General features: G+C 41.0%; 1 protein-coding gene across 4 annotated transcripts in view; it reads left to right on the forward strand.

Annotated features, from left to right (window-relative positions):
- NFKBIZ (NFKB inhibitor zeta) overlaps nucleotides 1-20180 on the forward strand; it is a 32759-nt gene extending 12579 nt beyond the window's left edge. For 2 of the 4 annotated variants that reach the window (XM_060409835.1, XM_060409883.1), the window contains exons 3-12: nucleotides 11560-11699; nucleotides 12190-12220; nucleotides 12343-12446; nucleotides 12543-13318; nucleotides 14130-14235; nucleotides 14731-14877; nucleotides 15071-15134; nucleotides 15424-15593; nucleotides 16516-16626; nucleotides 16755-20180. In XM_060409835.1, the coding sequence (XP_060265818.1) occupies nucleotides 11571-11699; nucleotides 12190-12220; nucleotides 12343-12446; nucleotides 12543-13318; nucleotides 14130-14235; nucleotides 14731-14877; nucleotides 15071-15134; nucleotides 15424-15593; nucleotides 16516-16626; nucleotides 16755-17105 (1989 nt within the window). In that variant the 5' untranslated portion in view covers nucleotides 11560-11570 and the 3' untranslated portion in view covers nucleotides 17106-20180. Of the gene's footprint in view, nucleotides 1-8978; nucleotides 9400-11559; nucleotides 11700-12189; nucleotides 12221-12342; nucleotides 12447-12542; nucleotides 13319-14129; nucleotides 14236-14730; nucleotides 14878-15070; nucleotides 15135-15423; nucleotides 15594-16515; nucleotides 16627-16754 lie in introns of those variants that run through there. The other 2 variants (NM_001306117.1, XM_060409790.1) reach the window with 2 other exon arrangements.
- Nucleotides 20181-21716: the final 1536 nt, after the last annotated feature.

Genomic DNA, 21716 nt, shown 5'->3' on the forward strand with positions numbered 1-21716 from the left:
GATAGAATGTTCATGTTTCTGGATATAAGCTCCATCAAGACAGGACTTTTTGTTTGACACACCCAGTGCCTAGAAAAGTACCTCCCACTTAGAAGGCAGTATCATATTGAAGAATAAATGAAAATATAAAATATATGGTCTAATTTACTCCTCAGCATTAAAAAATCTATTGAATACCCAGAAATTTAGATGTTTCTTGAGATGTTCAAAAGTGTTTTACATTGATACAGAGATAATACATTGCTATTTTTCAGAGAAATCATAAAAAAATCACCATATTAGATAACATGATATCAGTTTTGAAAACTCCTAAAAACATTTTATATTCTTTACAAAGTTGATATGAACCAAAGAATCCTGGGCTAAGACAGCTGAGTTTTTTAAATTTGGAAGATACATGAAATAGTTTTATAGTAATCCAGGTGCTGAGAATGAAGGGGCCAAAGCATCTATTTTGATGTCTGTGATATTTTTGGAAGCACTTACATTTGTTTCTACCAATCAATTAATGTATTATGTAACAGGCTGTTGGCTGCTTACAAGGGATACACGTCCTAGGAATTTATAGTGGAACAGAAGGGACAGACTCACCCAAATGGATGATTTCAGAACAGCTTAAGAGCTGTGATGTAGCTCTATGTGGGGATGCAGAATAGGGGTCTTTATGCCAGTCTGGGAGTGGGAGTGAGAGTGAGGGTGGTAAGGACGGAAGGTCAAGGAAGGCTCCAGGGGTGTTGGATATTGATCTGAGTGTTGGCAAAGGTGAGTATGAGTTGGCCAGGTGAGGAAGAGTAGAGCATTTCTGCAGAAGGGACAGAGGAAGCAAAGTCCCAGATCTGTGAGCAACTGTATTCAGTTTGGGGCTTCGCAGGTTGGCTCAGTGGTCAAGAATCTGCCTGCCAATGCTAGAGCATTAGACACTCAGTTGTGTCTGACGCTTTGTGACTCCATGGACTGTAGCCTGCCAAGCTCCTCTGTCCATGGGATTCTCCCGGCAAGTATACTGGAGTGGCCAATGCAGGAGATGCAGGTTCCATCCCTGGGTTGAGAAGATCCCCTGGGGTAGGAAATGGCAACCCACTCCAGTATTCTTACCTGGGAAATCCCATGAGGAAATCCCAGACAGAGGAGTCTGGTGGGTTATTGTCCATGGGGGTCACAAAAGAGTTGGACACAACTTTGCAACTAAACAACAACAACAACAAATATTCAGTTTGGGAATGCTGCAAGTAAAGAGGAAGAGGAGACTTGTGAGCAAGGCAGGGCTTGGACAGCTGCCATCCTAAGAAGACTCAACTCAATGCTAAAGATGACTGGGAGCCATCTGAAGCATCCTTAAGTGGAATAAAGAAATTTTTAGATTTGGGTGTTATATGGCATGCTGATGGCAGTCTGGAGGATGGATTTTAGGTGGACAAGGCTCATTTGGCTCAGGTGAGAGACAAAGTCCTGTCTTGGCCAGTTTAAATAGAGATGAAGAAGAGAGGAATGTTCCAGAGTCAGGTGTTCAACAATTATTTGTTCAATATGGAACTATTAGTTTGAATGATATATTGCCTACATCCTAACAAAAACCTTTACTTACTAATTTATGTTAAAAACTATAATTTCTATACTAGAAAAAATAGTATTTTAAAAAAGTATTTATTTATTTGACTTTTGGTTGTATTGGGTCTTCACTGCAGTACACGGGCTTCTCATTATGGTGGCTTCTCGTTGCAGAGCATGGGCTGCAGTGTGCGTGGGTTCAGTGGCTGTAGCTGGTGGGCTCCAGAGCACCAGCTCACAAGTGGTGGCACAGGGGCTTAGTTGCCCCATGGCATGTGGGATCTTCCTGGACCAGGGATCGAACCCATGTCTCCCGCATTGGCAGGTGGATTCTTAACTACTGGACCACCAGGGAATTCCCAGAAAAGCAGTATTGTTTTCCATTTTTGTAAATCTCTTTAAGGTCTGACTTTACAGAAGACAGAGTCTCATAGCTTTCTGCAGTTATAGAAAGGAAATTTGTCCTCATACAGCTATGTAGTTGGAAAAGGAAGAAATGTTTTAATAGTCATTTCAGGTAATTGTAGATATTCTTTTTTAATATTATACCAAAATAAGTGGTAACTCCTTAAAGGATAAATGCAATGTGGAATCTGAAGCCATATCATGAACCTTTTGTACTCTGATACAATTAATATCCATTGGTCTTTCTTTCACCTTGAGTCGATCTTTTACCCATGTGTGATTTTGTAATGATAACTTCCATTGTTCATTTGTAAATATTAGTGTATTGAGTTACACAAATTTTGTAACATTGCCACCTTTCATTATGTAATACAGAAAACATTTTATTTGTTAATAACATATCACTATTGACCTCATCAAAAATGTCTTCAAATATTGGGAAGTTCTCAAGCTCAGGTTGTTAGAAGTTTCCCAAGTTCTAATTTTCATTTGAAGGCTTGAATTTTATCACTGGGAAAAAATACTGTCAGTTGTTTCTTGACAGTCTTGCTTTGTTCATAAAGAAAAAATCTGACAAATACTCAAATCTCAATAACCTGTTTGTCAGTCAAGAAAAATTGGTGTTCCATGTAAAACAGTGACTAATTAGCTCTCAACTCAAACAATATTTGATTAGAATCAATGGCAATGTCATATCGTTTCATTCAACCTAACAGACCAAATGCCTTTCCAGACAACTGTCATAAAGTATTAAGGATACATGTATTTCAAGGGTCAAGTTTAGTTTTTTTTTCCATGATCTTTTAAAATTTAACATACATAGTACATGATGTAAACGACTAGCATAAAATTCATAAAAATCCAATTACCCTATGCATTATCAGTTTACTCCTGATACATTCTTTCATTTTCTCCTTAGTATCATTGTCCTATTTTAACACTACACTGTTTCTGCTAAGCACTTTAAGAGGCTTATCTTTTTTTGGGGATACTGCCCTAGTCTTTTTTTTTTTCTTTCTTAATGTCATAACAATAGCTATTTTTATCACTGTCTTGCCCATCCTAACCTTCCTCACACTAAAGCAAAAATATTTTTAAATGCTAAAAATGCATAAAATATTGAGCTGTAATACTGTTTGTCATGTATATCGAACCTACTACTACTCTGTGTTGCCATAAAAGATATTTATAACCTACTGCACCAGCTGCTACAGATGTGATCAAGGCCAAGTGTGCAGTGTAGCCCAGGGCATCTGTTCTAAACTGACTGGGCTACAACATAATCATAGCTTGCTGGTGGAGCTACATGAATAAACACTGATATGAAAGGAGTCTTCTGAAAACAAAAACAAAAACAAACTAATTTGACTAGTTTTATCTTTTCCCAGCATATAAAACAGTTATAACACTATTTTAATGTTTTTCCTATGTGAAATTTCAAATAATTACATGTAAACTTACTTGGAAGGGAATTATTTAAAGGTAGGAAAAATAGAGGATAAGTTTAAAAGTAAAATTTAAAAAAAGTAGTAACTGCTGGATGTACAAAATACATTTATGGGAGAAACAATGGGAAATAAAGCAGAGCACACACTTTCCCTCTTCTCGCCCAAGGTTTAATAAAGTTAGTATTTATTACTGTTTCATCTATGACTCCTTAAGTGAAACTGGCTTCTCCCCCCTGCCCCTTTTTTTCTTTCTCTCTGCAAATGGGTAGTGGTGAAGAATACAGTGATGACTAGTTCATTTTGTTGTAAGGCACCATGAATTTTACCCACCATTGCTTTTGTACCATCAGTCCAAATGTCAACACAAATGTTCCAGGATAAATGATGAAATTAAAAAATTATCATATACTTCAAATGACTCAGCACCTCATGTTTGTTGTCATCACATGTTCATATGAAAGATCTTTGATGATTAACTGGTGCTGATTCCCGAGGAATACATTCAAGATAGCAAGTCCAGACAGTTGGCAGATCTGTCCATTTCTAAGACAAAAATGCAGTTCTGCAGAAAAGGATCAGTCTACAGCCAGATCTTTAATTTGATGTTACTATAACATTGGAAAGTGGCTGTGCCATCGTTTCTTTTGCTGACTTCTCATCTAGAAGGCACTCAGCAAGCTAAACTCCACCAGGCTTTATTGTTCTCTCGCTTATTCAGCCAGTGCAGTTACAATTACTTACTCTGTAAGATACTTCACTGGCTTTTTCTCTTCAGGTTTGAAGAGCTGTACCAAATAATTTTTGGCTTTTCAAAAGTTTATTACATCCACATTTAAAAAGTCAGTGCCTCTTTTTAAAACCCTGAATGTCTGGTCTAAAAATAGTAGTACAACTTAACTGGCACCACATTACTATGCAGAATGCTCTATCGTAAAGACACAATAAGGTAAATTATTAACATCTATAAAGTCAAAGAAAAGACAGCACCATCAAGTTTTTTTTTTTTAACTTACAGGTCCTTCCAATTGCTTTGGAATAGATTTCTCCTTCTGTGAGAAAGGGAACTCTCTGATCTGTCATTTTCATCTTTTTCTATATCTTCAGATGTAGACAGTGCATCTGAGCCTTGAGGAAATGTCCTCTGATCTCCCTTTCTAAAGCAAAAGATGGGCTCCAGACTCAGATATAAGATTTTGATCTTTTCTCCACCTATGATGAGTGGTATAAACTAGGCAAATTCTCAAGGGCTCATTTTTCAAATATTGTTTCTGTGGTCAGGAATCTGGGAGTGGCTTTGAAAGAGGGGTTTCTGACTTGAGGTTACTCATACAACTACCTTCAAGATGTTGGTCAGTGCTGTGGTCATCTGAAGGCCAGACATGAGCTGGAGGATCTGCTTGTAGAATGGCCTACTCACATAGCTAGCAAGTTAGCACGCTGGCTCTTGGCCTCAGTGGACTTTCCCAGAAAGTTCTCGTATGTATCATGGATGGCCATCTTCAGAGTGCATGCTCCACTGTATTTGATCAGAACAGTGGCAGTGTCATATAACTCAACCTGATAGACTAAACTTGAGTTTATATTTCAACATTTAAATAAGCATTTAAAGTTAATTTCTGTAGTGATGTTAACAAATAACCATTCTTGATTGTGTGTTGGAGGTTGTGGTCTTTTAAAAAAAATTATTATTTATCATTAATATTGATTTGGCTGCACTGGGTCTTTGTTGCTGTGTCTGTGCTCTCTCTAGTTGTGGTGAGTGGGGGCTACTCTTTGTTGCCCTGCGTGGGCTTCTCTTGTTGTGGAACACAGGCTCTAGGGTGTGCGGGCTTCAGTAGTTGCAGCATGTGGCCTCAGGAGTTGTGGTGCAGGGGCTTAGTTGCATGGAAGCGTGTGGAATCCTCCTGAACTAGGCATTGAACCTGGATAGTGGTCTCTTTAAGCAGTATGATTGCTTTGATATTTCACAGAAAACTTTGAACATTGATTTTGAAACATTATTTTGAACATTATTTTGAAACATTTGAAAATATGGTCTACTGACCATATTTATCTATATTTCCCCAGAGGCCATGATTTTGAAGCTCAAATTTTTATATACCAAGTGAAATGGGAAATAATTTCAAGGGGAGAAACAATTTTGTAAAAAAAATTGCCATGAATTTATTTGGATGGCATTTATGGCCTTTGTCATGCATAAAATTTTAGTTGGAAGGAAAAAAAACTGAAGCATTTTATTGAGAAAGTCTAATATCTCATTTGAAACATCTTTTAAGTGATTTTGATCTTTGAGGAACTGCAGTTACTGGAGCCTTGTATTTTCTGCAGCTACATCAAGGGAGTTGTTTCCTTTTGATTTTTTAAAAAAATTTACCAAAACCCCAAAATTGGCAGGAGAGAAAGGCAGCAAGAAGTTCCTCTCAGCCATTAAAAAGAATACATTTGAATCTGTTCTAATGAGGTGGATGAAATTGGAGCCTATTATATTGAGTGAAGTAAGCCAGAAAGAAAAACACCAACACAGTATACTAACGCATATATATGGAATTTAGAAAGATGGTAACGATGACCCTGTATGCGAGACAGCAAAAGAGACACAGATGTATAGAACAGTCTTTTGGACTCTGTGGGAGAAGGCAAAGGTGGGATGATTTGGGAGAATAGCATTGAAACATGTATATTATCATATGTGAAATGAATCGCCAGTCTAGGTTCGATGCAGGATACAGGATGCTTGGGGCTGGTGCACTGGGATGACCCAGAGGGATGGTATGGGGAGGGAGGAGGGAGGGGGGTTCAGGAGGGGGAACACGTGTGCACCCGTGGTGGATTCATGTTGATGTATGGCAAAACCAATACAATATTGTAATTAGCCTCCAATTAAAATAAATAAATTTATATTAAAAAAAGGAATACTGAGAGAATGCCAAACAATATTAATGTACTCCATTATGACTTTGACTATATTTTACAACTTGAAAAATTTTCATTTTTATGGTGCCATCAGCCTGCTACTTAATAGAAAATGTTTTACTGACATTTATGTTCTTTACCTAATGATGTGTATTTAAATGATGGCTGCCATCTTCATTAGCAGTGACTGATGAAAGATGAGTAAGAGAATAGACAAAACTGGTTTCATTCTAGTTGTGCAAACTGAGAATATAACCCTGGGCTGAACAGTTTACCAGTTTGGCTACAGAGTTTAATTTAAATACCATCATGCTCCAACACTGTATGATTGTTTTAATTGTGAATTATTATTTTAAAAAATGTCCATATTGTCTATTTGTTCTTAAAAATAAACATACTAATTAATTATTTAAAGAAAAAAAGGTTCCTGGAACAATGCAACATCCTCGAGAAGCAAGGAAATGTTTACTTTGGAGCCCCCACCAGGTCTTACAGCAATTCAACAATTGAGTTCAACAACAATTCAACAATTGAGTTCAACAACAATTCAAGCTCAGTGTCTCCCTCTTCCCCTGCCTCACTCACTTCTTCCTTCTGGGACCCTAACATCCTACTTTCCCTGTGATCTGAAGCTGGCATCTCTTCTCGCCCCAAACCATAGCCTGACTGGGGACCCCGTCATTGCTGCCCATCTCCAAACAGGTCCAACCTGTGCCTTCTGCCCTAGTAATGCTGCCTTGCTCTGTTTTCTTTCCATCTACTTTTCTTCTTTCTCACTGCTTCTGCGCCAGGGTCAGGCTGGTTCTCTCTCGGGCCATTACAGCGGTTTCTAATAGCCTCTGGGCCCCTGAGTCTCACCTCCTCTGACCTGCTTCTGGATTAATTTTGCCCGCCCCAAATTCTTTCACGTTCACTCAATGTTTATTAAATAAAGACCAGGTGTGCCAGTCTGTCACTGGAGGAGCACCACCCAAAGGCACCAAGTTACCTTTTACATTTAATGTTATGATCTTCCCTTGACTACCGTAGAAGGGACTCTTTTTTTCATCTGATTTATTTTCTTAATTCTTTGCTCCTGTTGTTCCCTCTTCCAAGAAATGCTGTGAGTTGAAACCTCACTCATTTTTGGGGGTCTATCTCAGATGTCACCTTCTTTGCAAAGATTTTCCTGATTACCTCACTTTTCCCTTCACTAGATATTGTCTTGCTTTTTAGGATACTCACTGAACTGAACTTTGTATCCCTCATGATATTTAATCATAATCGGTTTCTTTTAATATAGTGTGTACTTACCTTATCATTCTTTTAGGATTATAATGTGCTTGAAAGGACAGACACAATCACTCATCTTTTGTTCCCACTAAGGCCTAGCCACGGTTTTAGCAAGTAATTGGGACTTCAATTAAAAAAAAAAAATTGGGCTTCCCTGGTGGCTCAGTCGGTACAGAATCTGCCTGCAATGCGGGAGACCTGGGTTCAGTTCCTGGGTTGGGTAGATTCCCCTGGAGGAGGAATAGGTTGCCCACTCCAGTATTCTTGGGCTTCCTGGGTGGCTCCGTTGGTAAAGAATCCACCTGTGATGAGGGAGACCTGGGTTCAATCGCTGGGTTGGGAAGAGCCACTAGAGAAGGGAACGGCTACCCACTCCAGCATTCTTGTCTGGGGAATCCCCATGGACAGAGGAGCATGGTGGGCTGCAGTCCATAGAGTCCCAAAGAGTCAGCCACGACTGAGTGACTAAGCACAGCACACAAAAAAGCTGTGTTAACTCCACTGAAGTATTTTAAGACAGCAAAGAGCAAAGTTCCTGTATTTATCCGACACAGGGAACACTTACGCAGCATAAACCTAAATACAGACATAAACGTACAAACACATACATGCATGTATATTTATCACTCTGCTAAGACGTCTTTGTCTCAATATTGAAGGATTCTGGGGTGTAGGCCAATGCTTTTTATTCCCAGTTGGCACCAAAAATGTTGCCCAGATTATAATTTGAGGACCAAAAAATGGCTTCAACATCTCTTTCAGTTTGGGATTTGAGACCCGGCCAAAAGGCATGTTGGCAAACGCTTACTAAGTTGAACAAAGACTGGCCCGTATGAGCCTCCCGGAGACGCCGGGGTTGGGGTTGGCGAGGAGTCGGGCGCTGGGCGGCGGGAGGGCTGCGTGGCGCGGATCTTCCAGCACTTCCTACTCCGCGGAACCGGGCCGACCAGTTCCCACCGCCGCCTCCTGCCTCTTGGCCCCACTTTGCGGGCCATGCCCACGCAGCGCGCCCTCCTCCCCGGCGCCGAGGCCGGGCTGGGGGTGCGCCGAAGCAGAGCCGGTTCGGGCATCTTTCGGCGGGCGGCCGGGGCGGGGATCCCAGGGCAGGGGACGAGGGCCGAAAGCCGGGGGGCCGCCCTCCGGCTGGGTTTCTAGGTGAAGGGCAGGAAAACAACCGGCGGGTCTGGGCGGGGCGAGGGCGGAGGGCACACATTGCTTCATCCTGTACATTTTACTGGAAACTGGGCGCATCCGGAGGAGGGGCCGGGAGGCGGTCCCGACGCCGTCAATGGCCCAGCAGGGCGCGGGGGAGGCCGGCGAGGCGGTGGCCCCTTCTCTCCGCCCCTGGTCTCGAACGCCGGTTAAATAGTCGGGCACTCCGGGTCCGCGCCCGTGCCCGCGCCGTCCTCCCGCCGATACCCTGAGCCCATCAGAGCTGGTGCCATAGCCACAACCGGGAGGCAGCCGCGCGCAGTGAGCCGGGGGCACAGCTGTCTGGAGTCCCCGAGCGCCGAGCCCGGGAGCATGATCGTGGACAAGCTGCTGGACGATAGCCGCGGCGGAGAGGGGCTGCTGGACGCGGCCGGCGACTGCGGCCTCATGACCAGCCCGCTCAACCTGGCCTACTTCTACGGCGCGTCGCCGCCTGCCGCCGCCCCCGGCGCCTGCGACGGGGGCTGCTCGGCGTCTGGGCCCTCGGCGCCAGGCTCGCCCGGCTCTGACTCCTCCGACTTCTCCTCCGCCTCGTCCGTGTCCTCCTGCGGGGCGGTCGAGTCCCGGCCGAGAGGCGGCGCCCGTGCTGAGCGGCTGCAAGGTACCCAGCGGCCCCAGCGGGGCGACCCCGGGACCCCCGGACTCCCGTGGGCCCACGCTCGGGGAGGCGGGTGGTCTGGGCTGCCCAGATGTGAAGTACCTCGGCCAGGTTTTAGGAGGATTCTGCGCCTGCCTTAGCGGCGGTACATAATCACACTGGTCGTCATATTAGGCCACGACTGGATGCCTTGCCCTGTGCTGGGCGTTTAGTATCACTCGATGCCCTTTGACCGTCTGTGAAATCCGGGTGCCATCGGCTGGCCTGTTAGCTGGAAACACACGGCTCTGATTGGGGAGGGGGGGGCGGGCGGGGAGAAGTGGACCACGTTGGCTTTTCTCTTCGTTTTCTTTTAAAAAACGCCTTTATTAACTATAATCCACACACTATGGCGAGGTTTTGGAGCCGATGTAGGTGTACCTTTTTCTCGTGGCTGTTTTAGTGAAAGGCTGCAGCGGGCGATAAGGGTTTGAGTACAAGGTTGAAGGTCATTATTTCTTCCTAAGTACGTATTTGTGAAAATTTTTACGTAGAAGGACTTTATAAAGAAAAGAAACGGATATTATCAAGATGTGAGATGAAGCTGTACTGAAAACCAACGTATACCTTGAGTTTGATTTTCCGAAGTCTGCCCCGAATTTCTGCGGTCTTGTTTTTGTTTTCTGTGCTTTAGAGTGGTTGGGCTGTATGTGGCAGAGAAAGGCGTAATGTTTCCGGTCTTCCGCTGTGAATTGTTAGTTTTTTTTCTTAATGAACGGAGTTGCATAATTTGGGGGAAAACAGGATGCCACTGTGGGTAAACCAAAGAACGTCTAGATAATCTCACATTTTGGAAAATGTAATCAGCATGATTTTAAAGAACGTTCTTCCAGGTGTTCCCCACTGCTAGCCATTCCTGTTTTGGTTGCGTTTTAAAGTGTGATTTGTCATTTTCATTTAAAAAAGTGATTCAAACAGTTCCACTCTGTAAACGCTTTCTGTATCTTGAGTGTGCAGTAAATGCCAAAATTGTGTGTGTTTATCTAAACCATTTCCCCCCCCCTCCTCATTTGGCCTTCATCTGGCTGAAACTATTTTACTAGTTCTTTGGTTTACCATAGGGGATTTCTGAAACTGAATTTTTCTCCTTGTGACGTTGAATTATTAACTGCTGTCATTCCAGAGAAATGCTGTGTTAGATTCTGGCAAGATATTTCTAAATGACTTAAATGTAAAACTAGCTGTTTAATTTGCCCTATCATTGAGTTGTTTCTCTCATATGTTTGATTATAAGTACATATATATATATGTTTAAATTATGCCTTGGTTTTTGTCCTATCTTATTTTTTCCTACTCTCAATGGAATTGCTGAATTATTCATTTCCTGACTGTGTGTGTTTACTCTGTGTTCAACTCATCCCAAGAGGTTGTGACATGTTAGTGGTCAGAGTGGAATGCTGTACTCATGTACTATGTTTTAAAGTGTATTTTAAAGCTTAAATATGAAATGAGATTATTTCCTTTTTACTTAGAAGGCCTATATGAGCAATTCCGTAAACAGTCGGTGAGGGGAAATCCTGTGTGTGTGTGTGGAAATGTGTTTAAGCTTAGTGAATTTAAAGCAGCTTTCTCGGCATAGCTCAACTGAGGGAAATAATAAACTAAGACATTATTAATTATTAGGCTTTGGTACATTGTTTTGTGCCTTCTTCGGTGAGTGGAATTGATAAGACTTTACAATTTCTGTGTGGACAGAAACCCTTTGGTTTGGAAAGCTAAAAATTCATCATTTAGCAATTGCTCTCCCAGGTTTTTAAAGAGTCTAGAATAATTATAGATTTATGAGAGTCAGGATGGCAAAATCTGCAGTCCTCTCTCTTGCCGTATTTAGGGCTGAGAGAGAACTAATTTGGGTTTATCCCTTGTTTCTGGGGCTCCCTGAAATGACTTTTTATGAGCTTTAATTCCTTAGGGTGCCTGGTGGGGAAAGGTATCAGGCAAGGTAGAATCCTTAAGTAGGGCTGGGGACTGACGTGCAAGGTCATCGGCCGGGGTGAGTTGAAGAGGCTTTGTGGCCAGTTGGGAACTTTATCACGTTGGACAGCTGTGCTTTCGAAGTTACTAATATTCATGTCTTTGAAGACACTCACTTGGGATATGTTTTTGTTTTTTGTTTTTGAACAGTTGAGCCCCATATGGGGGCTGTAAGGCAGCAGAGAGGACCCTTTCAAGGTGTTCGTGTGAAGAACTCGGTGAAAGAACTCCTATTGCACATCCGAAGTCATAAACAGAAGGCTTCCGGACAAGCTGTCGATGATTTTAAGGTGGCACCTAACTGATTTGTTTTGGGTTGGGTGGCAGGGAGGTTAGTCTGTTAGGGTTATTACTCTCATAGACCACAGAGTACAAAGGACAGAGAGCATATTTGTCCTGCTGTCTGCTAGATTCTTGTCGCTGGGCCCAGTGCTGGGCGCTTGGCAGTGTGCAAGAGAAATTTAATGAATGAGTAAACGAAGGCAAGTTGGGGGCAAGGAAATTAATGTGGTTCAGCTCAATGGAACATTTTGATTAGAAAGGAAAAGCTCAAGTTGCCTTATTAATTTTACCTTGACCCAAGTTGAATGAGGTGAAAATGCAAATGGGGGAAGTTGTAAGGTAGGATGGAAATGAACATAGAAAATAAATACTGTTAGAATGGTATATCATATGTTCATGGCAAACTACAAAGAATGGTAGAGATATCTGTTTACTGATAAATGTTAATCAGGAAACCATTTATCACACACTAAATTGGAAACTTTTTTTTCCTTATAGACACAAGGTGTGAACAGAGAGCAATTCACAGGTAAGGGTTACCTCTATTTATAATATTATGGGAGCTCTAGGGTAAAATATTGCGCTGTGATTAGGGGCAAAATTTTGTGAAGTAAAATGATCACAGATTCCATTTTCCTTTCTCGGGTATAGAATTGAAGAACACAGTATCATATAGTGGGAAAAGGAAAGGCTCTGATTCATTGTCTGATGGACCAGCTTGCAAAAGATCAGCTTTGTTACATACCCAGTTTTTGGTATGTATCTCACTATTTTCTCTGAATACCCTTTGGAAATTATTTTTAGAATAATTTTGGAAGAGAATGTGCAACTTCCTTTTTCTTCCTTTCCAGACACCACCTCAAACACCCACACCCGCGGAGAGCATGGAAGATGTCCATCACAATGAATCCAAACAGGACAGCTGTGCCGATCTGCTTCAGAACATTATCAACATTAAGAATGAATGCAGCCCGGTTTCCCTGAACACTGTCCAAGTTAGCTGGATGAGCCCTGGGGAGGCCCCTCAGGGCTCCCCCCATGAGCAGTGTCAGGACCTCCACAGAGGGCAGGTCTTCTCTCCACCTCAGAAATACCAGCCCTTCCAAGTCAGCAGCTCCCCACACATGATGGATCAGGCTTCCGTGTACCAGTATTCACCACAGAATCAGAGCATGCAGCCGCCGCCACAGCACTACACCCACAGTCCAGCCCTGGAGTACAGCCCTTATTCCAGAACTTCCCAGTCCCCCAGCTATGAGCCACACTTGTTTGGTCGAGAACCACAGTTCTGCCCAGACCAGAGTTTTGCATCCCTTTTAAGTGATCCCCGGGAATCTGAGAATATTGCTGTTCCCCCTCAGACTGCTGCCAGCGTTCAGCAGCAAATTGACACCCATCTACAGAACTTCAACCTGATGCCACCAGATGCCTGTGAGGCCCTGGCAAGGCCAGATGCAGGCTCTACCCCTTTAAGCACGCCGCTGCCCTTCCCGAACCTTGGCGGAAATCCAATGAACACCACACAGTTAGGGAAATCTTTTTTTCAGTGGCAAGTAGAGCAGGAAGAAAACAAATTGGCAAATATCTCCCAAGACCAGTTTCTTTCAAAGGATGCAGATGGTGACACGTAAGTATATCCTTTTATGTCATTAACCTAATTTGGTAAGCCATGGTTGTTGGCCACGGTGGGCACAGGGTATGCCAACTTAGATCTGAGTAAGTGATTGACTAATCTAGATGACTAGTGGAGGCAGAATGATAGCTAGTATTTCAGAGAAGAGTTTTCTTTTTTTTTTTCTGGGTGAACAAATTACCTGTTCCAAATTAATGAAAATGTATTTGGCCTCTTTGAATAATTGGTTTTGAAAGATTAGCACAGATTATGTCTGTAGAGCAAAATCAGTTAGATCATAGTTGGTTGGTCGTGATCAACCATGAGTTGATTTGTAGATTGATTACGGATCTGTCCTCAAATCTTTGTGAACCTGGGCAAATTGTTAACCTCTCTGTACTTTAGTTTCTGGGCATGTAAAATGGTACTATCTCCCTCATTGGGTTTTTATGAACATTAAAAACATTAGATTTAATGCAGTCAACATGGTACTTGGCGTACTTCTTTCTGGTAACCTACTTGATCTTGTAACACAGATGGGTATTGTCAGCATAGCAGAAAAGACAAATTATGCTCTGTACTGTTTCATTTTTCATACTGTTTATGGGGTTCAGGAGATAGTGAAGGATAGACAAGCCTGGCAAGCTGCTGTCCATGGGGTCACAAAGAGTCGGACACAACTTAGCAACTGAACAACAATAGCGGCAGCTGTTTGATTTGAGTATACCAGCACATCAAGAAAAGGGCTAAAGGAAGAATTTTTTTTTAAAAGATGAACTTAGTGAAATCAGAAATAATTTACCTCTTTTCCTTTTCTTTCCCCCAGGTTCCTACATATTGCTGTTGCCCAAGGGAGAAGGGCACTTTCCTATGTCCTTGCAAGAAAAATGAATGCACTTCACATGCTAGATATTAAAGAGCACAATGGACAGGTGAGGATTTTTTATTTTAATTAATTTTTTAATTGGAGGAAAATGGCTTTCAATGTACTGAAGTCTTTACAGGAGGCTTCGGTACTTCTTGAGCCTTCCTCCCCTACCCCAGGTGAGGATCTTGACATAGGGAAATGGCAAAGGTGTGGTTAAGACGATAGCTGGTCTCATATTCGAGTGTAGATTATTTCAGAGTTCCAGACCAAAAGAGTTTGGTTAATATTAACTTTGGGATGTTGACTCTGTCACTGCCAACCTTGAAGTTATTAACGTTAACTTTGTAGTCATTTGACCAAAGACTAATGGGGTGTAATAAAGCCTCACCCTAAGCTTTTTATAGTTTCCTTGTATTACAGTATCTTACAACTTATTAATAGGATTCATTTTTTCTATGTGGGTTTTTCCCCCCTCAGTCTTAGTTTAGGTTCATATTCCTTGTTAGGATAGTTTTATAGTTTTCAAAATATATATATTTTTTCCTCTGCATGTCCACAGAGTGCCTTCCAGGTGGCCGTGGCTGCCAATCAGCACCTCATCGTGCAGGACCTAGTGACCCTCGGGGCCCAGGTGAACACCACTGACTGCTGGGGAAGAACGCCCCTGCATGTGTGTGCAGAGAAGGGCCACTCCCAGGTGCTTCAGGTAAGAGGCAGCAAGCCAGGCTCCCGTTACTACAGGGCCACAGGATAGGGCTTAGAAATTAGCAGTTGGGTGCAGGTTGCCTTTTGCAATACTCTCTTCTGAGTTGACTTATTCCTTTCTTGGGACACTTGTAGATAAGTATTTGGCAGAGCTTGTCTTGTGCTGAGTAAATGTCTACTTTTAAATCCTGCAGGCAATTCAGAAGGGAGCAGCAGGGAGCAACCAGTTTGTGGACCTGGAGGCAACTAACTATGATGGTAAGCAGTGGACATATTATTGGGTGAAGAAGCATTCAGAGAGAGGGGCCCTTTAGTTCCAAGGGCATTAAGTTCAATACCAAGAAGAAAAGGAGTTAATTAAAGCTAAAATATTCTGTAGATAAAGTTAGTGCTAAGACCCAATGGAGGAAATCTTCAGGTTTCCTTAGTGGTTCTTGTGGAGCCCATACGTAGGTCACATAGATGCTACCCCCAAGGTCTGTAATTATAGAACAACGGAAAGAGTTGATGGGAGGCTTGATTTCTGCTTTCTTATACTTTTTTCTAGGCCTGACCCCTCTACACTGTGCAGTTTTGGCCCACAATGCTGTGGTGCACGAACTCCAGAGAAATCAACAGCCCCATTCACCTGAAGTTCAGGAGCTTTTACTGAAGAATAAAAGTCTAGTTGATACAATTAAGTGTCTGATTCAAATGGGAGCAACAGTGGAAGCTAAGGTAAATTCACAGAAGAGTTTAGACATGGAATGTGGGAGAGAAGTGGTTATAGCAGAAGAGCTTGTTCCCCAGTAGAGATTAAAACTTTCTCCTCTTTTAATTTTATTGCCCCCCCCCTTTTAAAAAATTAATGGAGTGAGTAGCAATGTATGGATAGTTAAGGAGCTTAGATTTTAAAAGATCACCTCATTTGCTTTCTTGATTTGTGTTTAATCTATGGCTTATTATTCTGAAGATCATTCAGCTGTAAAATGAATTAGTCTTTATTTGAAAGGAAAAGAATATGCTTGAAACTGATATTTTCATTTTGGTTTCAGTTGTCATACACAGATAATAAAGGCACTGCATTTCATAAGGATTTCTTCATTGTTGTAGAATCTGGACTTAATCTTCTGTTTTTTTAAACTGGAAAATATTTTGTTATCTTTAAATCTGAGGTTTCTTTACTGAATATATGCTGTGTGCCAGGCACTGAGTTAGGGGTTCTATGGGAAAGATGCCTAAATCATAAGCCCCTTGGGTCCTTGGGGAGCTTACAGTCTAGTAGAAATGGTGAGAGAGATAGCTAACTGTCAGTCTACAGGATGGCCACCAAGTCTGGAAACACAGGCGGATAGACAATAAATGGTTTCTTGTACTATATTACAGCCCTCAATAAAACAGTGTAGTCTATTTCTACATTTTATGGCCACCTGGTGTATAAGGGTAGATGTGATAAGAGGCATGCAGGCAAATGAAAAGGGAATTTCAAAGGAGAAATGAGATTTCATGGAGCTTGGGATGAAAGAAGGGTTTGTGAAGAAGGGGGCACTTCAAGTGAGTCTCCACTGGTGAGTCAGACATAGGCGAGGCTGGGTGAGCAGCGTATGTCTAGGGCGTGGTCTCAGATGTTCACTGTCTTCTCCCTCTTGCCTTTGACAAGGATCGTAAAAGTGGCCGCACAGCCCTGCATCTGGCAGCAGAAGAAGCAAACCTGGAACTCATTCGCCTCTTTTTGGAACTGCCCAGTTGCCTGTCTTTTGTGAATGCAAAGGTACTTTTAGGAATACCCGAGAACTGCACGAGAGTTGGAATGACCTTCTTTATACCTTCTTCAAGCTTTTGAGCTGCTTTTGTGAAAGTCTCCTATCCTCACGGGTGTCATTTTCTCTTGGTCTTCAGGCGTACAATGGAAACACCGCCCTCCATGTTGCTGCTAGCCTGCAATATCGGGTGACGCAGCTGGATGCAGTCCGCCTGTTGATGAGGAAGGGAGCAGACCCAAGTACTCGGAACTTGGAGAACGAGCAGCCAGTGCATTTGGTTCCTGATGGCCCTGTGGGAGAACAGGTGAGGGCCACGGAAGGGAAAGACATGCTTTCAGGCCTTGTCCTGAAACGTAAGAGTGGTGGGTCAGCTGGCACTCTTCAGGTGGGCTCTGTCGGCTCAGATGGCCTCTGTCAGCATATGTGTCTCAGCAGTTGTCATTGTTGCCCTTTGGAGTCAATTGTTGTGTTTCCAAAGGAGGAGTAAGACATTTAAGGCTGTATCCGTGGACCCCAAATGGTTAGAAGTCAGGCAGTCCTTCCTTTTCTTCCAAGGTAACAAGCTTAGGTTTGAACTAAGTCAGAATGGTTTGACATTTGGCAGTTGATGAAAGAGGAGGAAGCAAGGTTCCTGTAGACACTAAGGAAACAGAATCTAGTTTTGTGAGTAAGTGATGAACCTTCAAATAGTGTGGGTATTAGATGAGTGAGTATCTGTAGAGTGTTCAGAATACTTCCAGACACCTGAGTGCTCAGTCAACGTTAGCTGTTACCAATGATTTCTGTCTGCTAACTGATCCTAAGTAAAAAGTGGGGAAAGTTATTTATGTAACTTTGAACCTAGAAATAGTTTATACTTTAAATAGAATTATGCTTTTCTTATCATATGATTCTATATTACATTTGGAGATTGAACAGTTTGATATGATTAAACTTTTCCTGATAATAAGAGCTGACTCTTTAAGAACTTAAACGATTTTTAATGAAACTTTTTCCCTGGAGGAAATGAGGTGATTGTGGCTATAGGTCATTATATAGTGTAATAATCACAAAATAAAATATATGGAATGCAGTTTAGCCTTTTCTTTGATTTACAGCCCTCATTGTGGCCACAATGTTATAGTAACTCACATTTGTAGATTTCTTGATAGCTGAAAACAAATCTCTTGGTAACTTGTAGTGGTATATTATACCACTTAATAGTTAGGAAAACTTCTCAGGATGAAGGTTAAACTGGAAAGACTGAGATTCAGAGTGGTTCCAGGCACAGGAACCATCGTTAAATAGTAAATGACAGAGTCATTTCTTCTGCTTCACTGTTTGTGGTGTGCATTCATAGAGTGAGGTTCTCAGGGAGTATCGAGCACAGAGAGTTGCTTAACTCCTTGCTAAATAAGTGTTCTCAGATTATTCTTCTTTCTGCTTTTGTATTTTTGTTTCTCTCTGTTTGGAAGGAGGATCTTTCCCTTTGCTTTTATTGTCAGACTATAGTCATTGTGTCTCCTTTTGGTAGCTATCAGTTACATCCCTGACTCCAATCTCCTTTCTTTTAACTTGTTGCTTCTAATCTCTGTGGGCTGAGAGACATGATAAAATTTGTCAGGCTGAGATATAAAATCAATGACTCAGCTCTCAGTGAGCCTGGGGGCTTTGCTGTGATCCATGCAGTCATGCACAATGCTTTCATTCTTGGATATCTTGATAGCTATCTTGACTCGAAGGGCATTATAATTTATTTATATCTATAAGAAAGACTCTGGGTTCTTAGTTGAGGCTGACATCAAGGTAGGTGAGATATGTATAATCATGATTACTGCCTTGTTTTACATGTTCTCACAAATAACAGAAGATTAGGAAAGGAATAAAGGTCTTGGTTAAACAGTTGGAGATGTTCAGCTTCAGATAATTTTTTTCATGGAGATGCTTTACTTTCTTGTACTCAAAGATCACTACAGGAGAGCTGTAGTAAACCTTAAAAGAAGTTGTAGTTTTTTTTTTTTTTTTTCAAGTCCCCTTAAAATCTTGACACATACTGTTGTGTATTTCTTCATACGCTTACTTATAAGTAGGCAGGAATTACGTATAGAAGAAAGAAACTCTGAAGAGGTGGTACTTTGATTGTAAAAAAGAAACCTCACAAATCCTGTTGGTTTCCTTTCCAGATCCGACGTATCCTGAAGGGAAAGTCCATTCAGCAGAGAGCTCCACCGTATTAGCTCCATGGGTTTGGAGCCTGGTCGGCAATACTCACTGTCAGTTAGGCAGTCCTATTGTATCTGTACATAGACCATTTGCTTTGTATTGGCAAATGTAAGTTGTTTCTATGAAACAAACATATTTAGTTCACTATTATATAGTGGATTATGTTAAAAGAAAAGGAGAAAAATACCTAATTCCTCTTGGCAGATTTTAATATTTCATGCCCAGGTATCTGGGATCTAGACATCTGAATTTAATCTGAGTGGTAAAATCGACTTCAATTAACAGTAGCTTTTTGGCTTTGATTTGTGGTATCAGGTACTGCTCATGTAGCTATCGCCAGTTTAAAAGGAGGTGAATCGTTGACTGTTTTTTGAAGAAAAAATGAAAGCATTTGAAAGTTAAAAAATAAATCTGGACATAGCCTTGAGGCTTCATTTGGCCTGATACATTCAGTAGCTGATAGTTACCAGTGCTAGAAGGTCTCTGTAGTAACTGGACTGAATGAAAGGTACCATGGTTAAAGTTCGATCTTTGCAAACTGTATATAATTGTTATTTTTGTCTTTTAAAATATTTTTACATATATGGTCATTAACATGACCACATTTGAAATGTATAGATCAATAAAATAGAAAAGAACAAGTGGATTTTCACTGTTTTTAAAAATTATATGCCTTCAAAGGAACTGTGTAAGCACCACCTCTGTAGATGAAACAGATGGAGAGCTGTTCCCTTAGTGGCTGGCAGAGCTCTGACTTGTAAATACGCTTTCAGATGAGATATTATTATTTGTAGGGAATTGCATACTATTAAAGAGGACACCTCTTTAAGACACACTTTCTAGAATTTTGATTTCCTGCTCTGTTGGAATTTTTATTTTGACTTTATAAGAACAACAGAAAGTCAATATTGAAACATGTTTTACTTGTTTTCTGTTGTCAGATAATGATAATGCACCAAGATGTTCTATATTACCATTCAGAAAAAACATGTTTTTTAGTAACTTTAATTATATTAATATTATTTTGCTTATCTCTTGCATACTCTGAGGAACATATTTGACTTTGATTGCACATCAATTCTTTGTAATAAATTTGATTTATGAAAAACCTCTGTCTTCTTTTCTTTTAAATGAGAAGTGTCATAAGCAATTGACTGACTAATCATCTTTGTAGTTAAGTACTTAAATCTTTTAAAAATAGATAACCTTTGGATCGATCACATTGTTTGACCCAGTATGTCTTGTGGACAAAAGTTAGTTACGGTTATTTGGTATCTAAAAGTATGGCTGTTATGTGAATCTGTCTATTCACAATGGAAAAACTGATGCATTGCTTTAAATAAACATTAATTGAATAATACTGTTCTTAAGGATGTGAAGTTTCTTTTCCTAGACCTTATATATATTTCTCAAGGTTGAAAAGATCTGTTAATCACTAATCTAAAACCTTTAAATTAGCCAATATATATTAATTTGGGTTTTTTTTTTCAGAGGGTGTTTCCTAGTTAGTTATAGGATCTTTAACATGAAAAAGCTCTTTGTTAAGTTCATTAGTAGAGATTTACTAGGTTCTGAAAATATCATGGATGTTTACTAGATACTGTTGATCATTTAGACATTTACGTGCTAAAAAATATAAGTCTTTATGACTGTTTTTAATACTTTATTTTGTGGGAACATAGGAAAAACGATTTGGAGATTACCAGGATCATTCTGAGGGAAGTAAACATGGGGACAGTAGTAAATGGGGTCCCTCCCTTTTCCAACATGTCATTTTGATACGTGAGAACAAACACAGCAGTGTCTGTCAACATCAGTCAATCACTGCACATACATTCTAGATCCAGTAACCTTTGAGAATATGATGTGCATGTACACACTAATTAACCGAAACAGCACTTAGCAAGCATGTGATTGTGTATCTGTGTGTACAAAGCTGTCTGATAGATAATAAGAGGTATTCAAAGACATATTTCTTAATTAAGATACGTATGTAGGAGACATGGCGTGTACTTGATTAGCAAAAAGAGGAAGAAATATAAAGATTACAAAGAGAAAAACTTTATATCTGAATGGGGAGAACTAGGGAGACTTGAAGGTAGAACATTTGAGCTGTATTTTCAGAAGAGCTGAATTTGAATGTTCATGCAAGTGAAAAGGGAGGAGAATGAAACAGAAAACTACATGAACCAAGACAGTCATGTTTGGGGGAACCACAAGTGAGTGATTCAGTGTAGCTTGGCTAGCCAAGCTATTTGGATGGCCAATAAGTTTCATCTTGTGTTCTACCTCTAACTGGTAATATGAATAGCATATTGAGAAAGATCTCCAGGCAGTCTAGGGGCTTTGGCAGGAGAGGGTGCTGTAGTTGATTATCGAATATCGGCTGTATGGGTGTAGAGGGTGGTTCTTGATGGAATGTTCCTTAAAGAGTGACCCCCATGGAAGCCAAGACTACGGGCTCATCGCTGCAACCTCAGTGCCCAGCAAAGTGCCTGGCATAGAGCAGGAACTTACACTGGTTAAATGAGTGAATGAAGGTGTGTCAGTCCTGCTTGGGATCATGGGTTTTGGGAGGAACTGGTGTTTCAAGCCAGACATAAAGTACTAACATAAAATACTAATGAGTTAATGACTATCACAGTTCCAACTTAACTCAGCCATATAATATAACAATGATATCAATAAGTTAATGAAAAATGACAGCTGGCACTCTTTAAAAAAAAAAATCAGGCAGTCCTGTGCAAAGAATTAATTCTAATACTCTAGTTTGGTGTTTCACTAAGGAATTCCCTGAAGTATCAAAGACCAAATCTTCTAGCTCTATTTGTTAATCAAATCAGTCACATTTAATATCCTTTCTATATTTTTACTTAATCAGGAGTGGAGAATTTTC

This window comes from Ovis aries, chromosome 1 (genome assembly GCF_016772045.2).
Source record: "Ovis aries strain OAR_USU_Benz2616 breed Rambouillet chromosome 1, ARS-UI_Ramb_v3.0, whole genome shotgun sequence".
In the NCBI taxonomy this organism is placed as follows: Eukaryota; Metazoa; Chordata; class Mammalia; order Artiodactyla; family Bovidae; genus Ovis; species Ovis aries.